The 27335-nt window shown below is 43.6% G+C and overlaps 1 protein-coding gene across 1 annotated transcript; it reads right to left on the bottom strand.

Annotated features, from left to right (window-relative positions):
* Positions 1–603: 603 nt before the first annotated feature.
* LOC135540343 (SAM pointed domain-containing Ets transcription factor-like) lies at positions 604–26221 on the bottom strand. The gene is made up of 6 exons (XM_064966934.1): positions 25801–26221; positions 11302–11761; positions 7550–7747; positions 5878–5925; positions 5541–5675; positions 604–5343 (listed from the first exon to the last, which is right to left on the bottom strand). Exons 2-6 carry the CDS (start codon positions 11747–11749, stop codon positions 5165–5167), a joined length of 1008 nt encoding a protein of 335 aa, XP_064823006.1. The 5' UTR covers positions 11750–11761; positions 25801–26221; the 3' UTR covers positions 604–5164.
* Positions 26222–27335: the final 1114 nt, after the last annotated feature.

Here is a 27335-nt window from a genome sequence, read left to right as displayed (position 1 = left end):
TGTCAGCTGGTCCTTTTGTGGCAGGGCTGAAATGCAGTGGACATGTTTTTGGGGGATTCAGTTCATTTGCATGGCAAAGACGGACTTTGCAATTAATTGCAATTCATCTGATCACTCTTCATAACATTCTGTAATATTGGCAATATTTATGAAATGTATATTGTTATATTTGGTAGCACTTATTTGTTTTTCCGTCGCCTCAACCCCTTTCGATGAGTGGAACGGATGTGGGTGTGGCTAGGGTGCACATTTTTTTAAATCCCAAAAGCTCTGACGAAGGCTGTGAGGCAGATACGTAGGCTTATTGAAGATCAGTGACACTATCCAGAGCAGTGTGCGTTTTCCTTTTTCCTTCATCTTGTTCAACTGTTAAAATGCACCTTCAAAAAGATTGTTTAGATGTACAAGTACCTTTTGAATTTTGGTGCTGCATTAATAAAGACCATAAATGGTTAAAGAAAATTGTGATTAATAAAAACATATACCAATTTCATTTAAATTGACAGCTGTGCCATATAAATTGCAAAATAGTTGTGAAGAGATTTTCAATGTACCTATTCCATGGCACATGGTTTATGAACTGTCAAGCAAAACAACGCCGGATTCAAAACTTCACATTTTTTTATTTTAAATTCTTGCAACCAATATAATGTTATATATAAGGGGGACACAATCTTCCCATCTCTGCAGATTTTTCTGTGAGGAGGCAGAGTCATTAGATAACTTATTTTGGTATTGTCCATATGTAGCTCGTTTTGGGTCACAGGTACAGGAATGGCTGAAGAATTGCAACGTTTACCTAGAACAAACGCAGCAGATAGCAACACTGGGCGATTTGAAAAGTCATAGTCAATCAATCAATAATATAATAATTATTTGAGCAACATTTTTTTACCTTTAATTGACAAGCTATGACAATAGAAATGTTCAGTACTTTTGTGAAGTATCACAGCACAGTTAAAAAATATATGGCAAAGAGAAATCCAAAATGGATGGTGTTAAGAAATAGATGGGAGGGGTTGAATGGAGCTGAAGGGTGGGACTAATAACAAGATAACCAATGTAAAATATACGGGGCCTGTAAAATGTATATACTGTATGTTCAGAAATTTTGTGAAATAGTACAGTTACAAATAGAAATCAGACGAGGAAGGACTAAAAACAAGCAAAATATAACTATTGTAAAATAGATTGTGCCTGTAAAATGTGTATAATATGTATAAACTGAAGGTAGAAGCCTAAATATTATTGCTTGTTAGTTTACTCCAATTGGGGGAGGGGTGGTATGCTGGGGAATAATAAAGGTATATTCTAAAAAAAAAGTATGTGTGTATGTATATAAACTCAGCAAAAAAAGAAACGTCCCTTTTTCAGGACCTTGTCTTTCAAAGATAATTTGTAAAACTCCAAATAACTTCACAGATTTTCATTGTAAAGGGTTAAAACACTGCTTCCCAATGCTTGTTCAATGACCATCAACAATTAATGAATGCACCTGTGGAGCGGTTTTTAAGACACTAACAGCTTACAGACGGTAGGCAATTAAGGTCACCGTTATGAAAACTTAGGACACTAAAGAGGCCTTTCTACGGACTCTGAAAAACACCAAAAGAAAGATGCCCAGGGTCCCTATTCATCTATGTGAACGTACATTAGGCATGCAGCAAGGAGGCATGAGGACTGCAGATGTGGCCAGGGCAATACATTTAAATGTCCGTACTGTGAGCTGCATAAGACAGGATGGACAGCTGATCATCCTCGCAGTGGCAGACCATGTGTAACAACACCTGCACAGGATAGGTACATCTGAACATCATACCTGAGCGACAGGTACAGGATGGCAACAACAACTGCCTGAGTTACACCAGGAACGCACAATCCCTCTATCAGTGCTCAGAAAGTCTGCAATAGGCTGAGAGACGCTGGACTGATGGCTTGTAGGCCTGTTGTAAGGCAGGTCCTCACCAGACATCACCGGCAACAACGTTGCCTACGGGCACAAACCCATACAGGACTGGACCAGACAGGACTGGACCAGACAGGACTGGACCAGACAGGACTGGCAAAAAGTGCTCTTCACTGACAAGTCCCAGTTTTGTCTCACCAGGGGTGATGGTCAGATTCACGTTTATCGTCAAAGGAATGAGCGTTACACCGAGGCCTGAACTCTGGAGCGGGATCGATTTGGAGGTGGAGGGTTCATCATGGTCTGGGGCGGTGTGTCACAGCATCATCGGACTGAGCTTGTTGTCATTGCAGGCAATCTCAATGCTGTGTGTTACAGGGAAGACATCATCCTCCCTAATGTGGTACCATTCTTGCAGGCTCATCCTGACATGACCCTCCAGCATGACAATGCCACCAGCCATACTGCTCGTTCTGTGCGTGATTTCCTGCAAGACAGGAACGTCAGTGTTCTGCCATGGCCAGCGAAGAGCCCGGATCTCAATCCTATTGAACACATCTGGTTGGATCGGAGGGTGTGGACTCGGGACATTCCCTCCAGAAATGTCCAGGAACTTGCAGGTGCCTTGGTGGAAGAGTGGGGTAACATCTCAGAGCAAGAACGGGCAAATCTGGTGCAGTCCATGAGGAGGAGATGCACTGCAGTACTTATTGCAGCTGGTGGCCACACCAGATACTGACTGTTACTTTTGATTTTGACCCCCCTTTGTTCAGGGACACATTAATCCATTTCTGTTAGTCACACGTCTGTGGAACTTGTTCAGTTTATGTCTCAGTTGTTGAATCTTATGTTCATACAAATATTTACACGTTAAGTTTGCTGAAAATAAACACAGTTGACAGTGAGAGGATGTTTCTATTTTTGCTGAGTTTATATATGTGAATGTGTGTATATACAGTGGGGCAAAAAAATATTTAGTCAGCCACCAATTGTGCAAGTTCTCCCACTTAAAAAGATGAGGGAGGCCTGTAATTTTCATCATAGGTACACTTCAACTATGACAGACAAAAGGAGAAAAAAAATCCAGAAAATCACATTGTAGGATTTTTTGATCTGATCTTCATCTTAGTCACAACAACAATAGACAAACACAGTGTGCTTAAACTAATAACACACATTATTGTATTTTTCTTGTCTATATTGAATACATCATTAAAACATTCCCAGTGTAGGTTGGAATAAGTATGTGAACCCCTAGGCTAATGACTTCTCCAAAAGCTAATTGGAGTCAAGAGTCAGCTAACCTTGAGTCCAATCAATGAGACAAGATTGGAGATGTTGGTTAGAGCTGCCTTGCCCTATAAAAAACACTCACAAGCATTGCCTGATGTGAACCATTCCTCAAACAAAAGAGATCTCAGAAGACCTAAGATTAAGAATTGTTGATTTGCATTAAGCTGGAACGGGTTACACAAGTATCTCTAAAAGCCTTGATGTTCATCCGTCCACAGTAAGACAAATTGTCTATAAATGTAGAAAGTTCAGCACTGTTGCTACTCTCCCTAGCAGTGGCCCTCCTGCAAAGATGACTGCAGGAGCACAGTTCAGAATGCTCAATGAGGTTAAAAAGAATCCTAGAGTGTCAGCTAAAGACTTACTGAAATCTCTGGAACATGCTAACATCTCTGTTGACGAGTTTACCATACGTTAAACACGAAGCAATAATGGTGGAATGGAATAAGCCACTTCTGTCCAAAAAAAACAGTGCTGCACATCTGAAAAAAAAAAAAAGTTCGCAAAAGAGCACCTGGATGTTCCACAGCGCTACTGGCAAAATATTCTGTGGACAGATTAAACTAAAGTTGAGTTGTTTGGAAGGAAGGAACACACAGCACTATGTGTGGAGAAAAAAAAGGCACAGCGCACCAACATCAAAGTCTCATCCCAACTGTAAAGTATGGTGGAGGGAGCATCATGGTTTGGGGCTCAGGGCCTGGACAGCTTGCTATCATCGATGGAAAAATGAATTCCCAAGTTTATCAAGACATTTTGCAGGGGAATGTAAGGCTATCTGTCCGACAATTGAAGCTCAACAGAAGTTGGATGATGCAACAGGACAACGACCCAAAACACAGAAGTAAATCAACAACAGAATGGCTTCAACAGAAGAAAATACGTCTTCTGGAGTGGCCCAGTCAGAGTCCTGACCTCATCCCGATTTAAAATGCTGTGGCATTACCTCGAGAACGGTTCACACCAGACATCTTAAGAATATTGTTGAACTGAAACAGTTTTGTAAAGAGGAATGGTCCAACATTTCTCCTGACCGTTGCACAGGTCTGATCTGCAACTACAGAAAATGTTTGGTTGAGTTTATTGCTGCCAAAGGAGGGTCAACCAGTTATTAAATGCAAGGGTTCACATACTTATTACACCCTACAATGTGAATGTGTACAGGTTGTGTTCAATAAAGACATGAAAACGTATAATTGTTTGTGTGTTATTAGTTTAAGCAGACTTTGCTTGTCTAATTTTATGACCAATTTATTCAGAAATCCAGGTAATTCCAAAGGGTTCACATACTTTTTCTTGCCACTGTAAGTTAATGGAGCACGCATATAGGAGACGGTCGGATGACTGTGGTGGCTGTATGAGTTTGCTGTCAAGGAGTTGTTGATGCACTCCCATTCAGGTTCAGTGAACTGCTCTAATTCTCTATTGTAAATGCCTTTCGGGAGAATTCCGAAGTGTGCCATGTGATGAGTAAAAAAAGAGGGAGCTGTTTGTTCCTCTGGATAACAGCCAGAACTGAATGCTACTGAAGCAAAACTTCTAAATACATTCCCAGATGGAAGACGGGGAACAGATCTGATAAATTAACAAACAACAAACTGTTCTTCATTCTACAGTGTAGTTTTAAGATACTGATTATTGGTTAAATTACACAATAGGAAAACAAGGACAGGCAGATCATGCAGATTAAAAAGGCAGTTCAAATGGCGGGGTGGGGGTGTGTGGGGGGGCAGTCCAGAAAGATCACTTAACATTTTTGTCTCAAATTTCTTCTCTGCGTTAAAAAAAATAAAATCTTCATTTGCCAGCTTTGGCAGCTGACACTTCCGTACTGGCAAAGGGTATGTGTACTGACAGGGATTGGCCAGGTGTTTTACCCCTTTTCAGCTTGGTTGTGTAATGTTCAAGACCAAGGTGTGATTGTGTGGTCTTTTCTTTAATAGGCCTTTGTGCTCCTCCTTCCCCTTATACTGGGTGGACAAACTGGTAGACCAGTCTCTGGGAGACGTCAGGCTTGCGGATGATGCCCTTCTTGTAATACTGCCGTATGGAGCGGCTCAGCTTGTCATAGTTCATCGCTGGTCGGTTCTTCCTCCGTCCCCAGAGTCTTGCCACATGAGCAGAGTCCTCGATTTTGAAAATACCTGGCAGACAGCAGAGTGGGATTAGATATGGAATACATTGTCACTCCATTCAATTGTCATTTTCTGTCTTTTTGATGAAATTAGACAATTATAATAAACATTAGAAGAGAGAAGAGGATGGATTATTGCAGAGTTGAAAATACTTCTGAACTTATACCATCCCAGTTCTTGGCGGTCACACAGCCTGCCTGGCTCACCTTTCTCCTTGTTGAGCCAGCGGATGCAGCGTCCGTAGTTGTGGGGCTTGAGGAGCAGCTCTCTGAGGAACTGCCACAGGTGAATGGGCTGGCCTGAGCACGACGAGTCTGCCTCCAACCACAGCTCTTCTCCGCCTGCACAGAGGGGGGAGGGATGAGCACATACACACACATATTTGCCAACAAGACTGCACTATACATGACCCTCTGCTCTTTTACCTAGGAGCTATGAACACAACTGTCACTACTCCTTCCCAAGGGCCAACAACACTCTGGTCCTGGAGAAACGAGATTCATGTCACTTTCTGTCCTAACAAAGCTAATAGGCTAAACCTACCTGTGATTTTGCTGTCTCCAACTGAACACCTCTCTTTCATCCAGGCAGCTGTGGGGAGAGAAGGAAGGGGATACAAAAAGAGAGAGATTAATTGTTGTATTGTTTGAACAGAATAATACAAGCTTCACTATAGAAAACAGTAGCACAGTATGTGCAGACTGCCTAAGCCAGGCATACAGCTACAGTATTATAACACAGCTGAATGTCTAAGCCAGGCACACAGCTACAGTATTATAACACAGCTGAATGTCTAAGCCAGGCACACAGCTACAGTATTATAACACAGCTGAATGTCTAAGCCAGGCACACAGCTACAGTATTATAACACAGCTGACTGTCTGCGCTAGTCATACAGCTACAGTATTATAACACAGCTGAATGTCTAAGCCAGGCACACAGCTACAATATTATAACACAGCTGACTGTCTGCGCTAGTCATACAGCTACAATATTATAACACAGCTGACTGTCTGCGCTAGTCATACAGCTACAATATTATAACACAGCTGACTGTCTGCGCTCGTCATACAGCCACAGTATTATAACACAGCTGACTGTCTGCGCTAGTCATACAGCCACAGTATTGTAACACAGCTGACTGGCTGCGCTAGTCATACAGCCACAGTATTATAACACAGCTGACTGTCTGCGCTAGTCATACAGCCACAGTATTGTAACACAGCTGACTGTCTGCGCTAGTCATACAGCCACAGTATTGTAACACAGCTGACTGGCTGCGCTAGTCATACAGCTACAGTATTATAACACAGCTGAATGTCTAAGCCAGGCACACAGCTACACTGAGAAAAAATATAAACGCAACATGGAACAATGTCAAAGATTTTACTGAGTTCCAGTTCATGTAAGGAAATAGGTAAATCAAACTGAATTCATTAGGCCCTATTCTATGGACTGGGAATACAGATATGCATCTGTTGGTCACAGATACCCTTTAAAAAATAGGGGTGTGGATCAGAAAACCACACCATTTGCATTATACAGTATTACACATTTCCTTCGCATAGAGTTGATAAGGCTGTTGATTGTGGCCTGTGGAATGTTGTCCCAGTCCTCTTCAATGGCTGTGCGAAGTGGCTGGATATTGGCGTAAATTAGAACACGCTGTCGTACACGTCGATTCAGAGCATCCAAACGTGCTAAATGTGTGACATGTCTGGTGAGTTTGCAGGCCATGGAAGAACTGGAACATTTTTAGCTTCCAGGAATTGCGTACAGATCCTTGCGACATGGGGTTGAAACATGAGGTGATGGGGGTGGATGAAAATGGCCTCAGGATCTCGTAACAGTATCTCTGTGCATTCAAATTAGCATTAATATAATGGGCAGCCATATGCCATACCATAACCCCACCACCACCATGGGGCACTCTATTCGCAATGTTGACAGCAAACTGCTCGCCCACACAACGCCATGCACAATGTCTGCAATCTGCCTGGTACACACTTCTCCAGCGTGCATGCGGCCATCGAAGGTGAGCGTTTTCCCATTCAAGTCGGTTGCTCCATGAACTGCAGTCAGGTCAAGACCCTGGTGAGGACGACGAGTACGCAGGTAAGCTTCCCTCATGAAATATGGGACCAACACTTTACATGTTGCATGTATTATAGCATGCCTGACTGTCCACACCAGTCATACAGTTATTATAACACACCTGACTTCCAGATGTCCAGGTGGGCGTGCAGAGTGTCTCCACACTGAGGGACCCTCTGCCTGAAGTCCGCTTCACTCATGGCACACAGGTCTTTCCCAGTCTGCTCCTGGAAGGTCTTTCCAGCCTGAGGCAGTCTGTACAGATGCTCTGTCCACAGCAACCACTTCTGAACGTTCCCCGAGCTCCACTCCATGGGGTCTGGGGATAACAGAAAAAAACAATAAAAATATAACTTTGGGGGGGGTTTGTCCCCTTTACATCTATAGAAACTATTAGCTAGCAGTACTATTAACTAGCAGTAACATTTACGATAACTGTCAACTGCATGTCTGTTGACCTTCAATAAGGAAGGATCTTTTCAGGGTTAAAAAAAACGTATGTGTGTGTGTGTGTGTGTGTGTGTGTGTGTGTGTGTGTGTGTGTGTGTGTGTGTGTGTGTGTGTGTGTGTGTGTGTGTGTGTGTGTGTGTGTGTGTGTGTGTGTGTGTGTGTGTGTGTGTGTGTGAGATCAAAGATCAAGTGACACTGTGGTATTGGGACCACACACACATCTAGAATCTCTACTGTGTTCATCGTTGTTTTGGTAACCCTCTTGAACTACCCTGAATAGATCCCTCCCTATATGTATCTATGTATATGTATGTATGCAGACATATACAAACACAAATGCTGTCAGTCAGAGGCCTATCCCTGTCTTCATCTCAAGCTGTTTATTTGACTAGTATTTTCTCTGAGGTTCACTCTGGGTAAACTCTAATCACAGGCATGAGCTGGGGAGAATGGTGGTTTGCATAAGGTACGGTACTGTTCTGTTGTGTATTCTACAATCGTTTTCATCAGTTGAAAGGCACCACGACACCACATTTTCGATACAACAGCAGCAGCAGCAGGACGAGGGGCTCTGAAATGTCAGGGTGTGACTGACTGAAGACATCTTACAGTACACATACAGTACTGTATTCCTTCAACCTGCTGTTTGCTTTGCCAGTTGAACAGACCTCACCCAAGTACTGTGTACACGGCTGGCAGGCAAGCAACAACGTCATTCCCATAAAGTCCTGTTGGGTATGTGTTAAATGCATGCAAAGGTTGGGATTATACAGATCCTGGAGCAGACAAACATGACTTGCGTCAGAGAGATATCATTATTTATCGAGCTGTCATCCAGCTATTATCATCTAGCAGCAGGAGTATCTTTTGTCTCGGGGAGACTTGTCTGCTCTGAATCAATACATCAATACCTCTGTCAATACCTGGACAGTAATGCATGAATACGCTAGAATGATTGGCCATGGCGTTCTTAATGCTATTAGATAATAAGAAGAATCTACCACACACCCACAGCTGATTAGTGAAGGTGCTGGAGGCAAAAGGCAAAACTGGAGAAACCGGAAAAAGTCTCTGCACACTTCAAGTCAGATGCACATTATATGCTATTTTGTTAGTTTTGACGCATTGTTTGTAACTTATTTTGTACATAATGTTGCTGCTAAGGTCTCTTATGCATCGTTATTGTTATTTTCTTGTGTTACTTTTCATTTAATTTTTTTTTTACTTAAGTCTATTTAGTAAATATTTTCTTAACTCTATTTCTTGAACTGCATTGTTCGTTAAGGGCTTGTAGTGAGTAAGCATTTCACCTGTTGTATTTGGAGCATGTGACAAATAAAATTTGATTTGATTTGTCATTTGATTTCATTAATTATGGCTGAGCTTTCAGTCAGTCAACCTTCTTTTAATGCTCTTGAAAAGGAGACAGGATCATGTAGCGATGGCAGCCATAGAATAACAATTCGGAGAAAGTGCATGGACTATGGTTTGTAGCCCACATCAAATATGAAATGCACAGAATGCTGATGTAACAACTAGAGGTCGACCGATTATGATTTTTCAAAGCCGATACCGATACCGATTATTGGTGAACCAAAAAAAAGAAGCTGATACCGATTAATCGGACGATTTAAAAAAAATGTATTTGTAATAATGACAATTACAACAATACTGAATGAACACTTATTTTAACTTAATATAATACATCAATAAAATCAATTTAGCCTCAAATAAATACATTTTGTTTAAATAATGCAAAAACAAAGTGTTAGAGAAGAAAGTAAAAGTGCAATATGTGCCATGTAAGAAAACTAACATTTAAGTTCCTTGCTCAGAACATATGAAAGCTGGTGGTTCCTTTTAACATGAGTCTGCAATATTCCCAGATAAGAAGTTTTAGGTTGTAGTTATTAAGGGATTATAGGACTATGTCTCTCTATACCCTTTGCATTTCATTACCCTTTGACGATTGGATGTTCTTATAGGCACTTTAGTATTGCCAGTGTAACAGTATAGCTTCCATACCTCTCCTCGTTCCTACCTGGGTTCGAACCAGGAACACAAAGACAACAGCCACCCTCGAAGCAGCATTACCCATGCAGAGCAAGGGGAACAACTACTCCAAGTCTCAGAGCGAGTGACATTTGAAACGCTATTAGCGCGCACCCCGCTAACTAGCTAGCCATTTCACATCACATTGTTACACCAGCCTAATCTCGGGAGTTGATAGGCTTGAAGTCATAAACAGCAGAGCTGCTAGCAAAATGCACAAAAGTGCTGTTTGAATGAATGCTTACAAGTCTGCTGGTGCCTACCATCGCTCAGTCAGACTGCTCTATCAAATCATAGACTTAATTATAATATAATAACACACAGAAATACGAGCCATAGGTCATTAATATGGTCAAACCCGGAAACTATCATCTCGAAAACAAGACGTTTATTCTTTCAGTGAAATACGGAACCGTTCCATATTTTATCTAATGGGTGGCATCCATCAGTCTAAATATTCCTGTTACATTGCACAACCTTCAATGTTATGTCATAATTACGTACAATTCTGGCAAATTAGTTCGCAATGAGCCAGGCGGCCCAAACTGTTGCATATACCCTGACTCTGCGTGCAATGAACGCAAGAGAAGTGACACAATTTCACCTGGTTATATTGCCTGCTAACCTGGATTTCTTTTAGCTAAATATGCAGGTTTAAAAATATATACTTCTGTGTATTGATTTTAAGAAAGGCATTGGTGTTTATGGTTAGGTACACGTTAGAGCAACGACAGTCCTTTTTCACGAATGCACACTGTATCGATTATATGCAACGCAGGACACTCTAGATAAACTAGTAATATCATCACCCATGTGTAGTTATAAGTAGTGATTATGATTGATTATGTTTAATGTTAGCTAGCAACTTACCGTGGCTTCTTACTGCATTTCAGTAACAGACGGGCTCCTCGTGAGGCAGGTGGTTAGAGCGTTGGACTAGTTAAACATAAGATTGAATCCCTGAGCTGACAAGGTAAAAATCTGTCGTTCTGCCCCTGAACAAGGCAGGTAACCCACCGTTCCTAGGCCGTCATTGAAAATAAGAATGTGTTCTTAACTGACTTGCCGAGTTAAATAAAGATTAAATAAAGGTGTAAATAAATAAATAATAATAATACATAAATAAAAAATTGGTGAAATCGGCGTCCAAAATTACCGATTTCCGATTGTTATGAAAACTTGAAATTGGCCCTAATTAATCAGCCATTCCGATTAATCGGTCGACCTCTAGTAACAACCATCAATTAATTGGACATTGGACATGGAATGAGTATCCACCACAGAACATAGCTTCAAACAGAAATATCCATAAACTCTAATAATAATATTTCTAGAATGAGAGTGGCAGCTTATTACAGTACCAGTACCTACCTGGGGTGATGTTGAGCAGCTTGCAGGCTGTCTCGATGTCCTTCAGAACCTCTCCGACCACCATGCTCTGGACCTGCTCCAGGGATCGCTCCTCCTCCTGGCCCTCTAGCCCCGGGGAGAGCCCCAGGGCCTGGCTGTCGATGACGGGGCACTGCTCTGGCTCCTCTCCGTGCACCGTCCTGGGTACAGGGACAGGCACGGCGCAGGCCAGACCCGGGGAGGCCTCGGACACCTTCACCAGCCAGGTGGAGTCCTCGGTAAAGAGCATGTCGAAGCAGGACAGGTAGAGGCCTGGAAACCCACAATGCTCCAGAGCCTCCATGCAGGGCTTGGTGTCCTCCATCTCCCAGCCGGCCCTGTGTCCCATGTTTCTCTCGGGCAGACCTAGGCAGGGCGTTAACAATGAGCTGCTGCACTCTGATGATAGACTCTCCCCTGGACTCGACATGGCTGCTGCCTCCTGGAATGGAAATATAGTTTACAATAGTCATGAATATTTACAGGTCAAAGGTCAAAGTAGTACATCAGTATTTTATATTTGATATGTTTATATACTGTAGGTGTGAAGATACAGTGCATTGGCCACATTCATAAAGTTAAGATGATGAAATAATGAATAACAACGGTTTGTCATCAAATGGTGTTTGATCCTGCAACACCATTTCATCTGAGTGCTATGCGGATAATTCTCTGACACTTTCACATAGCCTACTTGTTGACCCAAAGTATTTATTTAAGTGGGGATGAGCAATAGCACGCACTAGCTCTCTTATTTCATATTCAAATCAGTTCAATGTCGGACAGGAAAACGTAAAAGACTCTTTCACTGAGAACTATGTAAAGAAGATGTTGCCAGTGACCTAAACGAGCTTCCTGATAGCCAAATTGTAATAACGTTTTGGAATTATTGAAATTATTGAAATTCCAAAACAAGGTATTATGAACATGTCATTTTATGCAGTAGGTGTTACTCCAGCAGTAAATCAAAATCACAGTACCTTCGAGAAACTATCCGTGCCCAAAGCTCCGGCTGCTAAACATGCAACAGTTACAAAACTGTAAGAAAGTCCATCAGAGGGACTATGGGTGTGAGCCCTCCAGGGGATTGTGGGTGTGAGTCCTCCAGGGGATTGTGGGTGTGAGTCCTTCAGGGGATTGTGGGTGTGAGTCCTCAAGGGGATTGTGGGTGTGAGTCCTCCAGGGGATTGTGGGTGTGAGTCCTCCAGGGGATTGTAGGTGTGAGTCCTCCAGGGAATTGTGGGTTTGAGTCCTCCAGGGGATTGTGGGTGTGAGTCCTCCAGGGGATTGTGGGTGTGTGTCCTCCAGGGGATTGTAGGTGTGAGTCCTCCAGGGGATTGTGGGTGTTAGGCCTCAGGGGATTGCGGGTGTCAGTCCTCCAGGGGATTGTGGGTGTGAGTCCTCCAGGGGATTGTGGGTTTGAGTCCTCCAGGGGATTGTGGGTGTGAGTCCTCCAGGGGATTGTGGGTGTGAGTCCTCCAGGGGATTGTGGGTGTGTGTTCTCCAGGGGATTGTGGGTTTGAGTCCTCCAGGGGATTGTGGGTGTGAGTCCTCCAGGGGATTGTAGGTGTGAGTCCTCCAGGGGATTGTGGGTGTGAGTCCTCCAGGGGATTGTAGGTGTGAGTCCTCCAGGGGATTGTAGGTGTGAGTCCTCCAGGGGATTGTGGGTGTGAGTCCTCCAGCGGATTGTGGGTGTGAAATCCTCCAGGGGATTGTGGGTGTGAGTCCTCCAGGGGATTGTGGGTGTGAGTCCTCCAGGGGATTGTGGGTGTGAGTCCTCCAGGGGATTGTAGGTGTGAAATCCTCCAAGGGATTGTGGGTGTCCAGGGGATTGTAGGGTGTCCAGGGGATTGTGTGGTGTGAATCCTCCAGGGGAAGGTGTGAGTCCTCCAGGGGATTGTGGGTGTGAGTCCTCCAGGGGATTGTGGGTGTGAGTCCTCCAGGGGATTGTAGGTGTGAGTCCTCCAGGGGATTGTGGGTGCGTGTCCTCCAGGGGATTGTAGGTGTGAGTCTTCCAGGGGATTGTAGGTGTGAGTCCTCCAGGGGATTGTAGGTGTGAGTCCTCCAGGGGATTGTGGGTGTGAGTCCTTCAGGGGATTGTGGGTGTGAGTCCTCCAGGGGATTGTAGGTGTGAGTCCTCCAGGGGATTGTAGGTGTGAGTCCTCCAGGGGATTGTAGGTGTGAGTCCTCCAGGGGATTGTGGGTGTGAGTCCTCCAGGGGATTGTGGGTGTGAGTCCTCCAGATGGACTGCGGTGCCGGGTGTGACTCCAGAGCACCCTTGTGTAAATTCACTCTGTTTACCTACATGTTGGTTTCAGTAGTTTTCCCTGCCTCATGTAAAATGTCCCAGAGGTATTTCTCAACACGTGACCTGAACAGGAAAAACCTTTAGAACATTTTCTTCACAGGTGCATTTCTACTGGCTTTAAATTTCCATCCTAAGTCAACATCAAGAGGAAGCCAGTGTAATCACAGGATGACCTCACTATGGTTAAGTGTACCTGGCTACCTGCTGCCACAGGTTGTAGAAGGGAAGGAGCATAGATGTCATACAGACAGGGTTATCAGTAGTTGTGCTATGTTAAAAGATGCTTGCTCTCACATAGCACATGCTCAAAGAGTGACATGCTTTGTTTGTCCAAAGAGACTGTGAGCCAAAGTATTAATAAAACAGTTATATCACTACCGTGCCACACCCAGCAACAGCCACCGAAGCCATCAATAAGGACAAAAGATTTAAGTTGATCCATTTTTCCACTTGTTATATTGTTGTTTTATCAAAGAAACGAAGAACCTTGTCATACAATATTCCCTGGGGTGGGAAAAAGGCTTGTTTAGCATTACCCAAATAATCCTTGCAGGAACACACTTGCCAGACCTACAACAACTCTGTATCAGTCCCAGAGCTGTAACCACCCTAAAGGAAATGAAGTAATCCTCCCCAAAACAGTTCTACTCTCCTCTTTCTCTCTCTATTTCTCTATGCTCTGTGTCTCCAACCCCCAGTCTACCCCCTCCCCCATTCCTCCTTTTATCTCCCAATGTCCCGCTAAGGGTCTAGGGATAACCCATTGAGTTTTCCCTTCACCAGGGGTCAGATTAAAAAAAGCACCAGGCAGTGTCCCTGCTAGCCTGCTGTGTGTCCACTCTCCTCTGTAACAGCTGGCACTAAGCCCATTAGCCTGGCAAATGTAGCCTTAGCTTTTTCCATTAGCAAACATGGCAAGGATTAAGGGTGCCTGATCCATGTTTGGTCTTTTTCCAGGAGAATTAATTTGCTGGACAGGTCAGACACACAGTCAGAGGGACTATAGATGTGAAATCAGCCATCATCCCTGGTAAATCCAGGGCAGCAAACATGCAGCCATCATCCCTAACCCCAGGGAAGCCATCATCCCTGGTAACCATTAAGGACACACAGTCAGAGGGACTATAGATGTGATCATCCCTGGTAACCATTCAGGACAGGCCTTGTCAGAAGGACTATAGAGTTTGGTAACCATTCAGGACAAGACACACAGTCAGAGGGACTATAGATGTGAAGGCAGCCATCATCCCTGGTAACCATTCAGGACAGGCCTTAGACACACAGTCAGAGGGACTATAGATGTCAAGGCAGCCATCATCCCTGGTAACCATTCAGGACAGGCCTTAGACACACAGTCAGAGGGACTATAGATGTGAAGGCAGCCATCATCCCTGGCCTTAGACACAAGTCAGAGGGACACAGGTAACCATTCAGACCTTAGACACACAGTCAGAGGGACTATAGATGTGAAGGCAGCCATCATCCCTGGTAACCATTCAGCAGGCCTTGTCAGAGGGACTATATATGTGAAATCAGCCATCATCCCTGGTAACCATTCAGGGCAGGCCTTAGACACACAGTCCGTGAAGGCAGTCATCACCATTCATGGCTGTAACCAGTCAGAGGACTATATATGAAGGCAGCCATCATCCCTGGGGACAGCCTTAGACACACAGTCAGAGGGATAGTGACACACAGTCAGAGGGCAGCCAGCCATCATCCCTGGTAACCATTCAGGGCAGGCCTTAGACACACAGTCAGAGGGACTATATGTGAAGGCAGCCATCATCCCTGGTAACCATTCAGGGCAGGCCTTAGACACACAGTCAGGCAGCCATCATCCCTGGTAACCATTCAGGACAGGGACTATAGATGTGAAGGCAGCCATCATCCCTGGTAACCATTCAGGGCAGGCCTTAGACACACAGTCAGAGGGACTATAGATGTGAAGGGTCAGCCATCATCCCTGGTAACCTTCAGGCAGGCCAGAGGGGGCCATCATCCCTGGTAACCATCAGGCCTTAGACACACAGTCAGAGGGACTATAGATGTGAAGGCAGCCATCATCTGGTAACCATTGCAGGCCTAAGACACCAGTCAGAGGGACTATATATGTGAAGGCAGCCATCCCTGGTAACCATCCAGGGCAGGCCTTAGACACACAGTCAGAGGGACTATAGATGTGAAGGCAGCCATCATCCCTGGTAACCATCCAGGGCAGGCCTTAGACACACAGTCAGAGGGACTATATATGTGAAGGCAGCCATCATCCCTGGTAACCATCCAGGGCAGGCCTTAGACACACAGTCAGAGGGACTATATGTGAAGGCAGCCATCATCCCTGGTAACCATTCAGGGCAGGCCTTAGACACACAGTCAGAGGGACTATATGTGAAGGCAGCCATCATCCCTGGTAACCATTCAGGGCAGGCCTTAGACACACAGTCAGAGGGACTATAACCAGATGTGACTATAGATGTGAAGGCAGCCATCATCCCTGGTAACCATTCAGGGCAGGCCTTAGACACACAGTCAGAGGGACTATAGATGTGAAGCCATCAGTAACCATTCAGGGCAGGCCTTCAGTCAGAGGGACTGAAGGGCCATCATCCCTGGTAACCTCATCAGGGCAGGCCTTAGACACACAGTCAGAGGGACTATAGATGTGAAGGCAGCCATCATCCCTGGTAACCATTCAGGGCAGGCCTTAGACACACAGTCAGAGGGACTATAGATGTGAAGGCAGCCATCATCCCATTCCTCTTTCTTTTCTTTCTTGGCTTATCTGCATCTCAGCTTGATGTTCAGCTGGAATCTGTGTGGTTCCTAACCAGCTTTACTAGGACAGGTCCTCTATGGAGGCATGTAGTATGTAGGATGGGTGGTCAGGTTAAGTAACACTTATTGTTTTGGGTCCTATCCCTATGAGAAGCTCATTAAGGCAAAACTTTCTTTAATATAAATAATGTGTTTAACATTAAGTGCTGTATATCCAAAGGTTTTTCCATTTCAATATTAGGATGCTAGTGACTAGAGACTTTCTCAGGAACAGGGGTCAAATACCCTGACTGCTTGGTCTTTTACAAGACTTGTATCTGGTTTAAAATGACTCTTTGAGACAAAAGTTGGCATAAGTACTAGATATAGGGAAATGCAACAGTCACCACATCTCCCTTGTTAAGTCCTCTCCCTGTGCTCCTCCAAAGGGCTCCCCTGTTTGATTTTGGGGTTAAAGAAGTATATATAGTCAGGCATGTTTGCTGTGTGTGTAAATGTGTACGGTTTAGAGAGAAATCTGGAGCCACAGGGATTTGTTGTCATTGTTTCTCACGGGAAACTTGGAACCGACGAATGAAAGAACAGTTCCGAGACGAAAGAAAAGAAAATATAATGATTGCGCTCTACGGCATGCTGCTACCGCAACAAGAGAATGCTGGGAAGCTACATATACCCAGCAAAGTCTGCTGTTCCCAGGAAATAGTCTTTGCTGAGAGAAATATAACCTAATACAGCCTTTTGACTCTCCTTACACCATGTCATAATGTCTTATTTAACCTTTATTTAACCAGGAACTCCAATTGAGGTCAGAGGAAATCTTTAACACACTGATAACCAGGTGTTTTATATGAGGTCTGTTCAAAAAGTAAAGACCCAAGAAGCTTGTGTCAATAATGAAGAGATATTGAAAACACATTAAAAAAAATACAATTTGTGTGCAGAGAAAAGTACAATGAATGGGACTCATTTTAAATATTTGTGGTGAGAGTTCATAATATATCAATGTGTCATTATTAAGATCAGTCATTCAGTAACAATTGAAATCTTTATAACAATGACACCAACATGTTCTGTCCCCTAGCTCTCTTCCCATCTGAGGGCATATACCTCACACTATTAAACTTCAAATGGGGAAGTCTTGGAATTAGTAAAATATCTGTATACCTCTGGCCCTTCTTTGAACATTGTGTTAACTAACCTCCAGACGGGCTTCAATGCCATACAACTCTCCTTCCATGGCCTCCAACTGCTCTTACATGCAAGTAAAACAAAATGCATACTATTCAACCGATCGCTGCCCGCACCTGCCCGCCAGTCCAGCATCACTACTCTGAATGGTTCTGACTTAGAATATGTGGACAACTACAAATACCTAGGGGTCTGGTTAGACTGTAAACTATCCTTCCAGACACACATTAAGCATCTCCAATCCAAAATTAAATCTCGAATTGGCTTCCTATTTCGCAAACAAAGCATCCTTCACTCATGCTGCCAAACATACCCTTGTAAAACTGACAATCCTACCGATCCTTGACTTTGGCGATATAATTTACAAAATAGCCTCCAACACTGTACTCAACAAATTGGATGCAGTCTATCACAGTGCCATCCGTTTTGTCACCAAAGCCCCATATACTACCCACCACTGCGACCTGTACCCTCTCGTTGGCTGGCCCTCGCTTCATACTTGCCGCCAAACCCACTGGCTCCAGGTCATCTACAAGTCTCTGCTAGGTAAAGCCCCGCCTTATCTCACTGGTCACCATAGCAGCACCCACCCGTAGCACATGCTCCAGCAGGTCACGCCCAAAGCCAAATCTTCCTTTGGCCGCCTTTCCTTCCAGTTCTCTGCTGCCAATGACTGGAACGAACTGCAAAAATCACTGAAGCTGGAGACGCATATCTCCCTCACTAGCCTTAAGCACCAGCTGTCAGAGCAGCTCACAGATCAGCTCACACTGCACCTGTACATAGCTCATCTGTAAATTGCCCATCCAACTACCTCATCCCCATACTGTATTTATTTATTTTGCTCCTTTGCACCACAGTATCTCTACTTGCACATTCATCTTCTGCACATCAACCATTCCAGTGTTTAATTGCTATATTGTATTTACTTCGCCACCATGGCCTATTTATTGCCTTAACCTACCTTATCCTACCTCATATGCAAATCAAATCAAATCAAAGTTTACTTGCCACGTCCCCCGAATATAGCAGGTGTAGACCTTACAGTGAAATGCTTACTTACAGGCTCTAACCAATAGTTCAAAAAAATGTATTAGGTGAACAATAGGTAGGTAAAGAAATAAAACAACAGTAAAAAGACAGGCTGTATACATTAGCAAGGCTATAGAAGTAGTGAGGCTATATACAGACACCGGTTAGTCAGGCTGACTGAGGTAGTATGTACATGTAGATATGGTTAATGTGACTATGAATATTTGATGAACAGAGAGTAGTGGTCGCGTAAAAGAGGGGTTGGCTGGTGGTGGGTGGTACACAATGCAGATAGACCGGTTAGCCAATGTGTGGGAGCACTGGTTGGTCAGCCCAATTGCAGTAGTATGTACATGAATGTATAGTTAAAGTGACTAAGCATATATGATAAACAGAGAGTAGCAGTAGCGTTAAAGAGGGGTTGGCTGGTGGTGGGTGGTACACAATGCAGATAGCCCGGTTAGCCAATGTGCGGGAGCACTGGTTGGTCGGCACAATTGCAGCAGTATGTACATGAATGTATAGTTAAAGTGACTAAACATATATGATAAACAGAGAGTAGCAGCCTGAAAGAGGGGTTGGGGGGCACACGATGCAAATAGTCCGGGTAGCCATTTGATTACCTGCACACACTGTATATAGACTTTATATAGACTTTATATTGACTGTATGTTTGTTTATTCCAGGTGTAACTCTGTGTTGATGTATGTATCGAACTGCTTTTCTTTATCTTGGCCAGGTCGCAGTTGTAAATAAGAACTTGTTCTCAACTAGCCTACCTGGTTAAATAAGGGTGAAAAATAAGTCTAGACATTTTTTTGTGGACATAAATATTTGGGGGATGACCAATAACACAGAAACATACTGTAATTACAGAAAACAGTAAAAGCTGCTTCATAACTTCTTGACTCACTGTCAAATTAATATTAATCAACCATGATGACTGTATCACCCAGGAGCATTCACATATACTGTATATTTGCATGTGAAGCATGAGAAAGCATGTCCCTGGGACACACTTCTGGACATATTTCCTCTTGACTACTTTCCAATGAAGTCTCTTGAGTTATTCCCCTCTGTCTTTATGGACACCTGGAAAGACCCCAGAAAGGTAAGCAAGAATCAAGAAGCATTTCATCACCATGTAAAGTATCTCTAATATATTAATTGTGACATATCCCTACATATCCCAACATGTTATGGAAGCCCAGTATCCCCTTACTCTTTCCAGGGTAACAATGCCCTCTGGTATAAATCAATCAATGAACAATAGTGGTTGAATCTACATGACTGGATTTGAATGAGGGATGTTGGTTTTTATTTCCTTGCTTAGAAGGCATTGGTATGAACTAGAGTGAATGGTTTCTTTCTGTGTCACGCTATTTTGCTATTCTTGTGACAGGACCATTTCCACCTGCAATGGCATCAGGCCAGGATCTTCAGAGAGGGGTGGCTTCAGTTACCTTTTTATATTTTCTAATTATTTCATTGCTGATGTATTACCCTGCATTGGATGTTTTGAGTGTGGAGAGCTCTTGAGCACCTGCACCCTTTATCTTTTCTATCTCTGAAAATGATGTGGGCGAAATGCACTTTGTTATTTATTTTGAGACATATTCATGTGCTATGGTGTCATGGGTTGGGTAGCAGCCAAACCAAAACAGCTACTTTTCTGTACAACCTAAAACCATCAGGTGCCTGTACTTTTCTGGCCTAATTTTTATTACTGTTGTGATCCTCCAGTATCTCTTATTGGAAAGATACTTTGTATATTATGACAGAAAAATCGGTTTGTGGCCACATTTGTGATTGAATGGTGATTACTGTATTGATTGACAAACATCCAAAATACACAGATGGATGCAATAGCACAGATTCTGTAGTATTCTTGCAATTCAGATTGACATATAATAAGTATTTATTAAGTATTTTGGATGTACTGACCTACACTGCAACATGAAATAATTTCAATAATTTCAAAGATTTTACTGAGTTACAGTTCATATAAAGAAATCAGTCGACTGAAATAAATTCATTAGGCCCCAGATAAGCATCTGTTAAGTAGGGACATGGAATTGAAAACCAGTCAGTATCTGGTGTGACCACCATTTGCCTCATGCAGTGCGACACATCTCCTTCTCATAGAGCTGATCAGGCTGTTGATTGTGGCCTGTGGAATGTTGTCCCACTCCTCTTCAATGGCTGTGCAAAGATGCTGGATATTGGCGGAAACTGAAACAAACTGTCGTACATGTCAATCCAAAGGATCCCAAACGTGCTCAGTGGGTGACATGTCTAATGAGTATGCAGGCCATGGAAGAACTGGGCCATTTTCAGCTTCCAGGAATTGTGTACAGATCCTTGCGACATGGCGCTGTGCATTATCATGCTGAAACATGAGGTGATGGCGGCGGATGAATGGCACGACAATGGGCCTCAGGATCTCGTCACGGCATCTCTGTTCATTCAAATGGTCATCGATAAAATGCAATTGTGTTCGTTGTCCCTAGCTTATGCCTGCCCATACCATAACTCCCCGCCACCATGGTGCACTCTGTTCACAACGTTGACATCAGCGATGTGAACACATTTGTTCACAACATTTTTCAGTCTCTCGGTTTTTCAGTCTCTCGGTCCCAGCTTTGATGCACCTGTACTGACCTCGCCTTCTGGATGATAGCGGGGTGAACAGGCAGTGGCTCGGGTGGTTGATGTCCTTGATGATCTTTATGGCCTTCCTGTAACATCGAGTGGTGTAGGTGTCCTGGAGGGCAGGTAGTTTGCCCCCGGTGATGCGTTGTGCAGACCTCACTACCCTCTGGAGAGCCTTACGTTTGAGGGCGGAGCAGTTGCCGTACCAGGCGGTGATACAGCCCACCAGGATGCTCTCGATTGTGCATCTGTAGAAGTTTGTGAGTGCTTTTGGTGACAAGCCGAATTTCTTCAGCCTCCTGAGGTTGAAGAGGCGCTGCTGCGCCTTCTTCACGATGCTGTCTGTGTGAGTGGACCAATTCAGTTTGTCTGTGATGTGTATGCCGAGGAACTTAAAACTTGCTACTCTCTCCACTACTGTTCCATCGATGTGGATAGGGGGTGTTCCCTCTGCTGTTTCCTGAAGTCCACAATCATCTCCTTAGTTTTGTTGACGTTGAGTGTGAGGTTATTTTCCTGACACCACACTCCGAGGGCCCTCACCTCCTCCCTGTAGGCCGTCTCGTCGTTGTTGGTAATCAAGCCTACCACTGTTGTGTCGTCCGCAAACTTGATGATTGAGTTGGAGGCGTGCGTGGCCACGCAGTCGTGGGTGAACAGGGAGTACAGGAGAGGGCTCAGAACGCACCCTTGTGGGGCCCCAGTGTTGAGGATCAGCGGGGAGGAGATGTTGTTACCTACCCTCACCACCTGGGGGCGGCCCGTCAGGAAGTCCAGTACCCAGCTTCTATCTCAAGGCCATCAGACTGTTAAACAGCCACCACTAACATTGAGTGGCTGCTGCCAACACACTGACACTGACTCAACTCCAGCCACTTTAATAATGGGAATTGATGGGAAATGATGTAAATATATCACTAGCCACTTTAAACAATGCTACCTTATATAATGTTACTTACCCTACATTATTCATCTCATATGCATACGCATATACTGTACTCTATATCATCGACTGCATCCTTATGTAATACATGTATCACTAGCCACTTTAACTATGCCACTTTGTTTACATACTCATCTCATATGTATATACTGTACTCGATACCATCTACTGTATCTTGCCTATGCTGCTCTGTACCATCACTCATTCATATATCCTTATGTACATATTCTTTATCCCCTTACACTGTGTATAAGACAGTAGTTTAGGAATTGTTAGTTAGATTACTTGTTGGTTATTACTGCATTGTCGAAACTAGAAGCACAAGCATTTCGCTACACTCGCATTAACATCTGCTAACCATGTGTATGTGACAAATAAAATTTGATTTGATTTGATTTTTTTTTGAGAAACATGCTTTCTGTGTATACAGTATGGAACATTTCTGGGATCTTCTATTTCAGCTCATGAAACATGGGACCGACACTTTACATGTTGAGTTTATATTTTTGGTCAGTTTTCTTTTTCAAAGTCACTTTAGTCAACTATATTTTTGTTAAGGGTAGTTTTAGTGTAGCTTAACGTCTTCCAGTGTGAAGTAATTGGTAGCATGGCAAACTATATTTTTGGAGTAGCTTCCCTGATACTTGATCTCTCTTCATAAAACATAACCCCATAGACGTTTACCCCATAAGACACAGCGCCTTCATAAAGTGTTCATCCCCCTTGACTTATTCCACATTTTCTTGTGCTACAACCTGACTTCAAAAGAACTGCTACACACAATACCCCCTAACAACAAAGTGAAAACATGATTTAAGAGGATTAAACATTTTTTTAGAAGCATCTTTGGCAGTGATTACAGCTGTGAGTTTTTCTGGGTAAGTGTATAAGAGCTTTCAAAGGGTGAAATTTGCCCATTATTCTTCTCAAAATTCTTAAAGCTCTGTCAAATTGGTTGTTGATCATTGCTAGACAACCATTTTCAGGTCTTGCCATAGATTTTAAAGTAGATTTAAGTCAAACCTGGCCACTCAGGGATATTCAATGTCGTCTTGGTAAGCAACGCCAGTGTTTTTGGCCTTGTGTTTTAGGTTATTGTCCTGCTGAAAGGGGAATTCATCTCCCAGTGTCTGTTGAAAAGCAGACAGAACCAAGAATTCCTCGAAAATGCTTGAAAATGCTTGAAAATATGGAGAGTGGTACTCAGTAATGTGTTGCATTGGATTTGGCCCAAACATAACACTTTGTATTCAGGACAAAATGTTAATTGCTTCACAACATTTTTTGCAGTATTACAGAATAGTTTTCTTTCTGTACAGGCTTCCTTCTTTTCACTCTGTCAGTTAGGTTAGCATTGTGGAGTAACTAAAATGTTGTTAATCGATCCTCAGTTTTGTCCTATCACAGCCATTAAACTCTGTAACTGTTTTGGCCTCATGGTGAAATCCCTGAGCAATTTCACTCCTTAAGTTTTGAAAGGCTGGTCATGGCTCACAACAACACCATCATCCCAGAAACCCTAGACCCACTCCAATTTGCATACCGCCCCAACAGATCCACAGATCACGCAATCTCTATTGCACGCAACACTGCACTTTCCCACCTGGGCAAAATAAACACCTATTTGAGAATGCTGTTCATTGACTACAGCTCAGCATTCAACACCATAGTGCCTTCAAAGCTCATCACTAAGCTAAGGACCCTGGGACTATACACCTCCCTCTACAACTGGATCCTGGACTTCCTGACGGGCCGTCCCCAAGTGGTAAGGGTAGACATCAACACATCTGCTACACTAATCCTCAACTCGGGGGCCCCTTTGGGGTGCGTGCTTAGTCCCCTCCTGTACTCCCCGTTCACCCAAGACTGCGTGGTCAAGCACAACTCCAACACCATCATTAAGTTTGCCTACGACACAATGGTTGTAGGCCTGTTCACCAACAACAGCGGGACAGCCTATAGGACAGTCACCTTGAAGTGTGGTGCCAGGACAACAACCTCTCCCTCAACGTGATCAAGATAAAGGAGATGATCGTGTACTACAGGAAAAGGAGGGCCGAGCATGGCCCCATTCTCATCGACGGGGCTATAGTGGAGCAGGTTGAGAGTTTGCAAAAACACACCAAGAAAGTTGTGAAGAGTGCACAACAACGCCTATTCCCCCTCAGGAGACTGAAAAGATTCGGCATGGGTCCTCAGATCCTCAAAATGTTTTACAGCTGCACCATTGAGAGCATGGTTGCATCACAGCCTGGTATGGCAACTGTTCAGCCCCCGACCCCAAGGCACTACAGAGTGTAATGCGTACGGCCCAGTACATCAATAGGGCAAAGCTTCCTGCCATCCAGGACCTCTTTACCAGGCGGTGTCAGAGGAAGGCCCTAAAAATTGCCAAAGACTCCAGCCACCCTAGTCATAGACTGTTCTCCCTGTACCACATGGCAAGCAGTACCGGAGCTCCAACTCTAGGTCCAAAAGGCTTCTTAACAGCTTTTACCCCCAAGCCATAAGGCTGCTGAACAGCTAATCAAATGGCTACCCGGACTATTTGCATTTTTTTACGCTGCTACTGATTGTTTATTATCTGTTATCTATGCATAGTAATTTTATCTTTACCTACATGTACATATTACCTTGACTAACCTGTACCCCCGCACATTGACTCGGTACCGGTACTCCCTGTACATAGCCTCGTTATTATTTTATTGTTGCTCTTTTATTTATTACTTTCGTTTATTTAGTGAATATTTTTTTTTACATTTAGTTTTCTTAAAACTCCATTTTTGGTTAAGGGCTGATAAGTATTTCACGGTAAGGTATACCTGTTGTATTCGGCACATGTGACAAAGAAAATGTGAAGTATGCCTGTATCTTTGTAGTGACTGGGTGTATTGATACACCATCAAAAGTGCAATTAATAACTTCACCATGCTCAAAGGGATATTTAATGTCTGCTTTATTTTAGTTGACCCAATAACCAATAGGTGCAGGAAATTCGAAAACCTCCCTGGTTTTTGTGGTTGAATCTGTGTTTGATTTCACTTACAGACAATCGTATGTGTGGGGTACAGAGATGAGGTAGTCATTGAAAATCATGTTAAACACTACTATTTCACACAGAGTGAGTCCATGTATCTTATTATGTGACTTGTTCAGAAAACGTTTACTACTGAACTTATTTAGGCCATAACAAATGGGTTGAAGTCTTATTGACTCAAGACATTTCAGCTTTTCATTTTTTTAAATGTATTTTTACATAAATCCACTTTGACATTATGGGGGTATTGTATTTAGACCAGTGACCAGTGACAAAATAAAAATATATTTTTTAATCCATTTTAAATTCAGGCTGTAACACAACAAATGTGGAAAAAAGTAAAGGAGTGTGAATACTTTCTGAAGGCACGGTAACTGCAAAGTCATTTTCTTTCTGAAAACATACAATAAGACCAACACAGAGTGAACAGCACCTGATAAATCAGCCATAAGAACACACCCTGCAGCCAGTTCTGTTTCTTTCTTTTTCTTACACACAGACCCCACAGAAAGTGAGTGCCGTCTTCCTGTCCAACTCCTTACCTGGGCCAAGGTGTGCTGGTCTCTGGGTGGTCTCTGGCAAGGATGAGACTATTGCTGAGTGTAGACAGGACAGGACAGCAACAGATGTAATGTAGACTAGTGGTGATGATGACGTCTGGTCCAGTTAGCCTAGACTCCTCTTCTGTTAGCCTGCAGGTGTCTGGTGTTTTCTGATGAGCCAGGAGAGGCACCAGGCAGGAAGGCAAGCAGGTAGCAGGTAGGGCAGGCAGGCAGGCAGGCCTCTATGTCACCCAGAAGACTGATGAAGAATCGTCTGCATTGGGACCTGAGGGCTGAGGCTGTCTCCTAGACTCTACTAGATCACTCAAAAGACTTGAAAGGTGCAGCCTAAAAGCACACCAAGGCTAACTTACGCTATTGGTGACACTATACCTACTGTGGGTGTGACAGAGGGAGAGCAAGAGCGTGTGAAGGAATTTCAGTTCCATTGGCTGCAGGTCATATTTATACTAGGGCAGCCTTGTTACCTATGCACACAGTGTGTGTGTGTGTGTGTGTGTGTGTGTGTGTGTGTGTGTGTGTGTGTGTGTGTGTGTGTGTGTGTGTGTGTGTGTGTGTGTGTGTGTGTGTGTGTGTGTGTGTGTGTGTGTGTGTGTGTGCGTGTGTGTGAGCTGACCCCTGTCAGAGGGCCTTGTTGCCACCCCAGCCCACTCAGCCCACCCAAAATAATGCCTAAGCCCCTTCAGAACTCTGTTAGTACAACAGCGTCTGATCTTAGTTGAAAGTAAATGGGGGTCTGAGTGTCCATGACAACTTCTCATTTAATCTGGTAGATTCTGCAAAGGTAAACTGAAAAATCATTGGGAAATAGACAGTAGGTTGCTTTGTAAATTGTACTTGAAAAGACAGTTATTTTGACATTTAAAAAATCTAGTTGTCTTCTTGACTTGAATGTAGTTAGGCAGCACCTTAACAACTGTTAAATCAAATAACATTTTCTTTGTCACATGTGCTGAACACTACAGCTGTAGACCTTACCATGAAATGCTTACTAACAAGTAATTAAACCAACAATGCAGAATTATTTTTAAAGTAAGAACATATTAGCTAAAAAAAAGTACCACAGTAAAATAACAATAACAAGGCTATATACAGGGGATAGTGGTTTTATAACTTAGGGGTAAAAGCTGTTAAGGAGCCTTTGGTCCTAGACATGGTGCTCCGGTACCGCTTGCCATGTGGTAGCAGAGAGAGCAGTCTATGATGGCTGGAGTCCTTGACAATTTTTAGGTCCTTCCTCTGACAGACACCGCCTGGTATAGAGGTGTGGCAGGAAGCTTGGCCCCAGGGATGTACTGGACCATACGCATTACCCTCTGTAGCGCCTTGCCGAGCAGTTGCTATACCATGGGGTGATGCAACCAGTCAGGATGCTCTGAATGGTAAAGGTGTAGAACCTTTTGAGGATCTGAGAACCGATGCCAAATCTTTTAAGTCTCCTGAGAGGGGTAATGGACATTGTCATGCCCTCTTTTTTTAAATATTTATTTAACTTGGCAAGTCGGTTAAGAACA

This window comes from Oncorhynchus masou, chromosome 5 (assembly GCF_036934945.1).
Source record: "Oncorhynchus masou masou isolate Uvic2021 chromosome 5, UVic_Omas_1.1, whole genome shotgun sequence".
NCBI classification, from domain to species: domain Eukaryota; kingdom Metazoa; phylum Chordata; class Actinopteri; order Salmoniformes; family Salmonidae; genus Oncorhynchus; species Oncorhynchus masou.
Note: the sequence above shows the minus strand (reverse complement) of the source record. Positions and strands in the feature narration are given on the sequence as shown.